At 47.3% G+C, this 6,000-nt stretch overlaps 1 protein-coding gene across 7 annotated transcripts in view; it reads left to right on the forward strand.

Annotated features, from left to right (window-relative positions):
• OGDH (oxoglutarate dehydrogenase) overlaps window positions 1-5,515 on the forward strand; it is a 150,272-nt gene extending 144,757 nt beyond the window's left edge. For all 7 annotated transcript variants that reach the window (XM_063931916.1, XM_063931913.1, XM_063931914.1 and 4 more), the window contains one exon: window positions 3,903-5,515. In XM_063931916.1, coding sequence (XP_063787986.1) covers window positions 3,903-4,023 — 121 coding nt within the window. In that variant the 3' untranslated portion in view covers window positions 4,024-5,515. The remainder of the gene's footprint in view (window positions 1-3,902) is intronic.
• The last annotated feature ends 485 nt before the right edge of the window (window positions 5,516-6,000 follow it).

A 6,000-nucleotide genomic window follows, 5' to 3' on the forward strand; every position in this document is an offset into this window, starting at 1 on the left:
ATCGAGGCGCATTATACAGCAGGTCGTCTGATGCTGCAGGTAAAGGAGTCGGTACTAGACACTTCAGGTCCCTCGGGGTTCGACGCCAATGAAGAAATGACAGCGACTTGTCCAGTTTTGGATGAGCTGGGCATGCTCCAGTAGGCGGCCTGGAGACGTCCGAATGCACGATTTCAGGTATCAAACAATGTTTGTTTTCCTATCCTTTCCCCGCAGACAGCAGGAAATGATATCAGAACCTCTCCAAGGGTATACCCCTCGATGTCTCGCCAATCCAACAAGCTGCCGTTTTCCTGGGGCAACCTTGCTGAGGGATCCATCTGAGAGACATATGCCGCAGCAGGGGTTCTACCTTTTCCGGAGCAGGTAGGTTGTGGAACAATTGTCCTTTAGGTTACAGGAGGATTTGCATCAGGATCAACTGATTCTTTGGGACAGATCAGAATCACGATTCTGCTTTATATTCTTTTGAGGTCTCCAAGGATGTATGTATACTCGGAGCCTGCATTTCCGTTTGGGCTGTCTTAACCCGACGATCTTTGGGGCTGCGACAGTGACAGTCAGACATGGAATCCTAAGGGGCAGCAGGTTCACGGGAAGGAACTTCCTGCCTGATTTCTCAGGCCATTGGGGGCAAGTCCACTTCTCTTTCCCCTTCTACTACCCCACCTTCAAGACGGACCTTTACCGGTCTTTCCTTTAGATCTTTCCGTGCCCTTTCCAGGTTTCGAGTCCATGACAGGGGCGGTATCTCCGTCACCAAGGGATCTCAAGGTAAAAGGCTGAAGCAGAGGTTCAGTATCCTCGGACCAGTCTGATTGTAGGTCCTCCAACACACCCACCGCAGGTCAGACCTTCCTACCACCTGGGAGGTCCCAGGGTGGCCGCATGTCTGTGGTCTTTCTGGGGGACCTGGGTATGCTTGGGTGGTTACGGACTCGATTTTGGAGTCCAACCGTCTCAGGGGTCTCTCACCATGGGTTGGCCGGTTTACGATGACAAGAGAGTCATATTGCAGGCGGCGCTCCAGATGCTTCTAACCGCAGGGGTGTGGATCCCTGTTTTCACACATCATTGGAATCGGGGCATTTTCTCAGGCTTTGGTTTTTCTTTTCCCGTGCCGAAGCCAGTTGGCTCGGCCAGGCCTATTCTGGCCTTAGAATCCTTTCAGTAGAAAAAAGGGGGTTTTACGCGTCCTTTGTTTTCAGGGATGCCTATTTCCTGATTTCCTTTGGGTTTCTTTATCAGGCTTTTCTCCGATTCGTAGTACAGGATACTCATTTCCACTGTCAGACCACTTCATTCGGTCTCTCTTCCGCCCCCACCGTGTTCCTGAGGTTCACAGGATGACTCTTTTTCAAAGGCAGGGAGTGACGTTTGTTCCCTAATTGTCCAATCTACTGCTGGAAACCCACTCTGCAGATTCGGTGGCTTCTGAATAGCCGGAGGATCCAGGATCTTCTTATTCGATACGGGTCCCATCTATGCTCCTTGTAGACGGTTCTCAACTCGGTCCGTCAGAGGATTTTTCCTTCTTCGGGACCAGTTCCTCCCTCTCTTCAGTCAGGTTGCGGCGCTGAGAGAGGTCGCCTACATTCTCCTCTGAGCAGAGGACAACAATCTTCGTTCCAGGTCAAGCCGCCAGGTCAGTCACCCGGGTGAGTGGACATTCCCCCGAGTTTTGTCAGCTGGTCCGCTGTTGAGGGAGATTTCAGATCGACCTCACGGCGTTCTGACTGACTCTTCAACCCTTTACTACTCTCGGACGTGAGCTCTGGCGGCAGTAGCCGAGGATGCCCTCACGGCTCCATGGAGTTTCTGGTTAGTCTATCTTTCCTCCTTTTTCTTTTCTACCTCACTTTCTGCAACACATAAGGGAAGAATGCGCGCTAGTCCTCCCGGTGACTCCAGTTTGGCCACGCATGACTTGAAGATCCACCCTGCACCTGTTGTCGGTTGAGGAGCCTTGGCTCCTACCTCTGCGGGTCTGTCTACTTCAACAGGATCCTTTTCTTTGTTCAGTCTTACACTGGTTTCGTTTAACGGCGTGACTGTTCACGAGACCTCAGAAGTAAGAAGTTCCCTAGTTCGGTTATACCTACTGGGCCCCGATTTCGGAAGTCGGTTACCTCTTCTCGCTTTTGCCACTTTTGAAAACTTTATGTGGCCTAGTGTGGAGGACAAGGGTTTTCCCCTTTGGTTTTTCATTTAGCCATCTTCTTTGGTTTCTCCGGGTGGTTTGCTTGGCTGCGCTTCGACTAGGTTGACCTGAATTTCAGGTCTCTGCTCTTTCGGTTTTCTTCCAAAGGAAATTAGCCTGGCGGCCGTAAGTTCAGGCTCTCTTTCAGGGAGTACTCTATTGGCAACCCCCCTTTTTTGAATAGGGTTACGGCTGAGTTTCATACTCAGCGGTCGTTTCTTCCAGGGGTGATGTCCGCTTTTCATATAACTCTTGACACTTGTGTTTTCGGCCCTCTTTGAATGTTGTCAGGGCTCGCCGACTCTCTCTACAGAGGTCTTCGGCTAGTCGACAACTTGTTTTCTTCCTTGTTCTATACGAGGCTCCCGTCCCAAATGGCCGGGATTCCATCATAAGTGGGGCCATTGGATACATCTGACCATCAGACAGTCTTATTTAGCGGTTGCTCGAGATCCTCCAGTTTTCATTTCTGCGCACTCCGCGCGCTCTGGGGGACCTTTGGGGGCGGCCGCCCACGGGGTTTCCATGAATGCTTTATGTTGCAATGCCGCTTAGTCGGGTCATCATTCGTTGATCACGTGTTACGGATTTGACATTTTGCGGCCTCTGTGTCACAGGTTGGCCGAGCGGTTTTGCAGGACTCTCAGCGCTCTCCCTCCCGTCTTGGGAGCTCTGGGACGTCCCCATTGTATCTGCACTCCAGTGACCCCTAGTGGATGAAGGAGAAATCAGGATTTTGGTACTTACCGATAAATCCCTTTCTCCGATTCCACAGGGGCCACTGGACGCCCTACCAGCGCTGTTTCCTCCTTCTACAATTATCGGGTTGCATGTCACTGTGTGACTGCGTGTTTTGTTCCTATTACCCTCTCTCTATGTTTCCAGGTTTCCTTGGGGTTATCCTGTTTTAGTTGGCTTAGCGATCCTCCTCTACTTTGACGTTGGTCTTTTCCAGCTCTCCTCGGGCACAGTTTTGACTAGACTGGCTTGGAGGGTGGACATAGTAGGGGAGGAGCTAGTCACATGGTTATAAATGTAAAGTGCCAGCTCCCAGTTACTGCCTACTATATCCCCATTGTATCTGCACTCCAGTGGCCCCTGTGGAATCGGAGAAAGGGATTTATCGGTAAGTACCAAAATCCTGATATTTAACTTGGACTACCCAGCATGGTGGTGTTCACCTTCTGACATTTAGCTCTTTCTACACATTCATACTCAGCACATACCAAACAGAAACCACACTGAGGTTGAGAAGGTAACTGAAAGTTGACCGTGAAATAATGGACATGTTGCACTTTGTTGTTTAACCCTTTTGCCATCATAATGGCAGGGTATGTTTTCTGTTGCTGCTATAAGCACAAAATCTTTCTTCATAACATATGACCAGACCATTCAAAGCAGCATCACACGCCACCTGAAACTTGTGCTGAGTGAGATGGTGCTGTAGTAACCTAAGTTGTCTGTTTATGCAACATAGAGCAAATCAACCAATAATCAGCTCACTACTTACGTGTAATGTCTTGTGACTAGTTCACTGTTGTTAATGGCTGTCACTGGATCCAGTTAAAAATTCCAAAGTAGTTGCTAGTGTTATCTGAATGAATGCAGTGATGAGCACATGTTGTGCGTGAGCGACCTGACTGTAGTATACAACATCCATGCACCTATTACTTAGACCTCCTATCTCTTTCCATTGCTCCAGGTATGCTGGCCGTGACCCTGCAGCTGCTCCAGCCACTGGCAACAAGAAAACCCACATGACAGAACTGAAGCGACTCTTGGACAACGCGTTCGGTCTGGATTCGTACAAGGGCTTCTTTTAGTCCGGCCTCGGTGTCTTCCCTCCATCTGCACTCCCCACTTTCCATCCATGTACACTTACAGAGGACACCCCTCTCCGTGTCATCTGGCCACCCACATGATTACAGCAGCTTTTTGCTGCTGGAAAACTGCCCACCATTAAATCGCATTAATAGGGCAAAATGAAGCAGTTTTGTTTCGTTTATTAATAAAATAAAAGAGAGAGAGATAATCAAAGTACACCTAAGGGATATATGTATATAAATATGACCTGTTCTGGGGCTCTGGTTTTATTCCTTAAATAATGAGAACCATGAAATGATTGGCGTAAAACCCCTTCATTGCTGGCGGCTCCTAACGCATTTGCTACGAGGAAGAATCTAGATCCCGGCTGCAGGTTGGCGGTCAGGTTGCGCATGGCTAAGTTTTATACAAGTAAAGAGCTTTTATTTCACCTTTCTGTAGTAAACACAGAGTGCTCTGGGCTCAAAAGAGCAATGTGATCATGTGTTTTTCCATATCTGGTAACTTGTGGCTTTCCGGCTGTTATTGGGCTACTGTAGCCAGGCAACAATAGGTCACCTAACTGTGATCTGTATATTAATTGGTAGATAACCTCCCCAGCACCTGCACTGTTAACAGGTCTCCTCAGAATGAGCTCAAAGATTGTCAGGGCAAACTAGGACTTATAGTGCCACATACTGTACGTGCGGGGAACTACTGGTTGTTTAACTCTGTTCTATAAATTAAATGAAAAGTATGGTGCATTCTGTTTATGGAGGAATTCAGATGACTGCATTATATTGAACCACTTTTTGGCATCCAAATAATTATATAGCTCCCTCAGCCGTATTTTCTAGAGAGCACTGTAGATCACTTATAAACTGACAGAGAGCAATCACACAGCTTTGTTGGGCACAGCAATAATGTAACAACTAGTAATTTTACTTATTTTATTATTTTTACTTTGGTACACACAACGGGGAAAAGTTTTATCTGCACAACGGGGAAAAGTTTTATCTGCCGCCTTATTCACAGTGCAAGCCACTTAGTAACCATTTTCAACAATAATTTGCCTTTCATCCTATATGCAACTCGTGCAGTTAAAGATCGTTTTTATGGTAAACCACTATTTCCGATCCTATTTCTTATCCACAACCATGCTAATATTGAAGCTTCTGAATGCACAAGCAAGGGATTCACATGTTAGTTGCTCATCCATAAACATTCAAACATGGCCGCTTTACCCAGCATCCTTTGCTATCTGTATAAGATTACCTATTTTCTGCCACCTTCTGGTAGCATAAATGTTCATTAGGTTGAATTGAAGTCAGCTGACCCATTCTAAATGCATGTGCTAAATTCGGACCCCCATGCAGGAGCGGGAGGCAATGAAAAGAGTTTTTCCTTGAAACAAAAGGGGCAAAACAAATCTATATAATAAAGAGGCCACTGACCTAAATCAATCTTATTTATTTTGTTAAAATAAATAAAAAAAATATATATACATAAAAAGTGTAATGGAAAATCTTTGATTGGACACAATATGCTGTTTGGGTACTATCCCAAGAGTAATTTATTGGTAGGCTTTAATGAAACCTATTTTCTCTGACGTCCTAGTGGATGCTGGGAACTCCGTAAGGACCATGGGGAATAGCGGGCTCCGAAGGAGGCTGGGCACTCTAGAAAGATCTTAGACTACCTGGTGTGCACTGGCTCCTCCCACTATGACCCTCCTCCAAGCCTCAGTTAGATTTCGTGCCCGGCCGAGGTTGGATGCACACTAGGGGCTCTCATGAGCTCTTAGAAAGTAATAGTCTTAGATTTTTTTATTTTCAGTGAGACCTGCTGGCAACAGGCTCACTGCAGCGAGGGACTAAGGGGAGAAGAAGCGAACTCGCCTGCTTGCAGCCGGATTGGGCTTCTTAGGCTACTGGACACCATTAGCTCCAGAGGGATCGACCGCAGGCCCAGCCTTGATGTTCGGTCCCGGAGCCGCG

This window comes from Pseudophryne corroboree, chromosome 6 (genome assembly GCF_028390025.1).
Source record: "Pseudophryne corroboree isolate aPseCor3 chromosome 6, aPseCor3.hap2, whole genome shotgun sequence".
In the NCBI taxonomy this organism is placed as follows: domain Eukaryota; kingdom Metazoa; phylum Chordata; class Amphibia; order Anura; family Myobatrachidae; genus Pseudophryne; species Pseudophryne corroboree.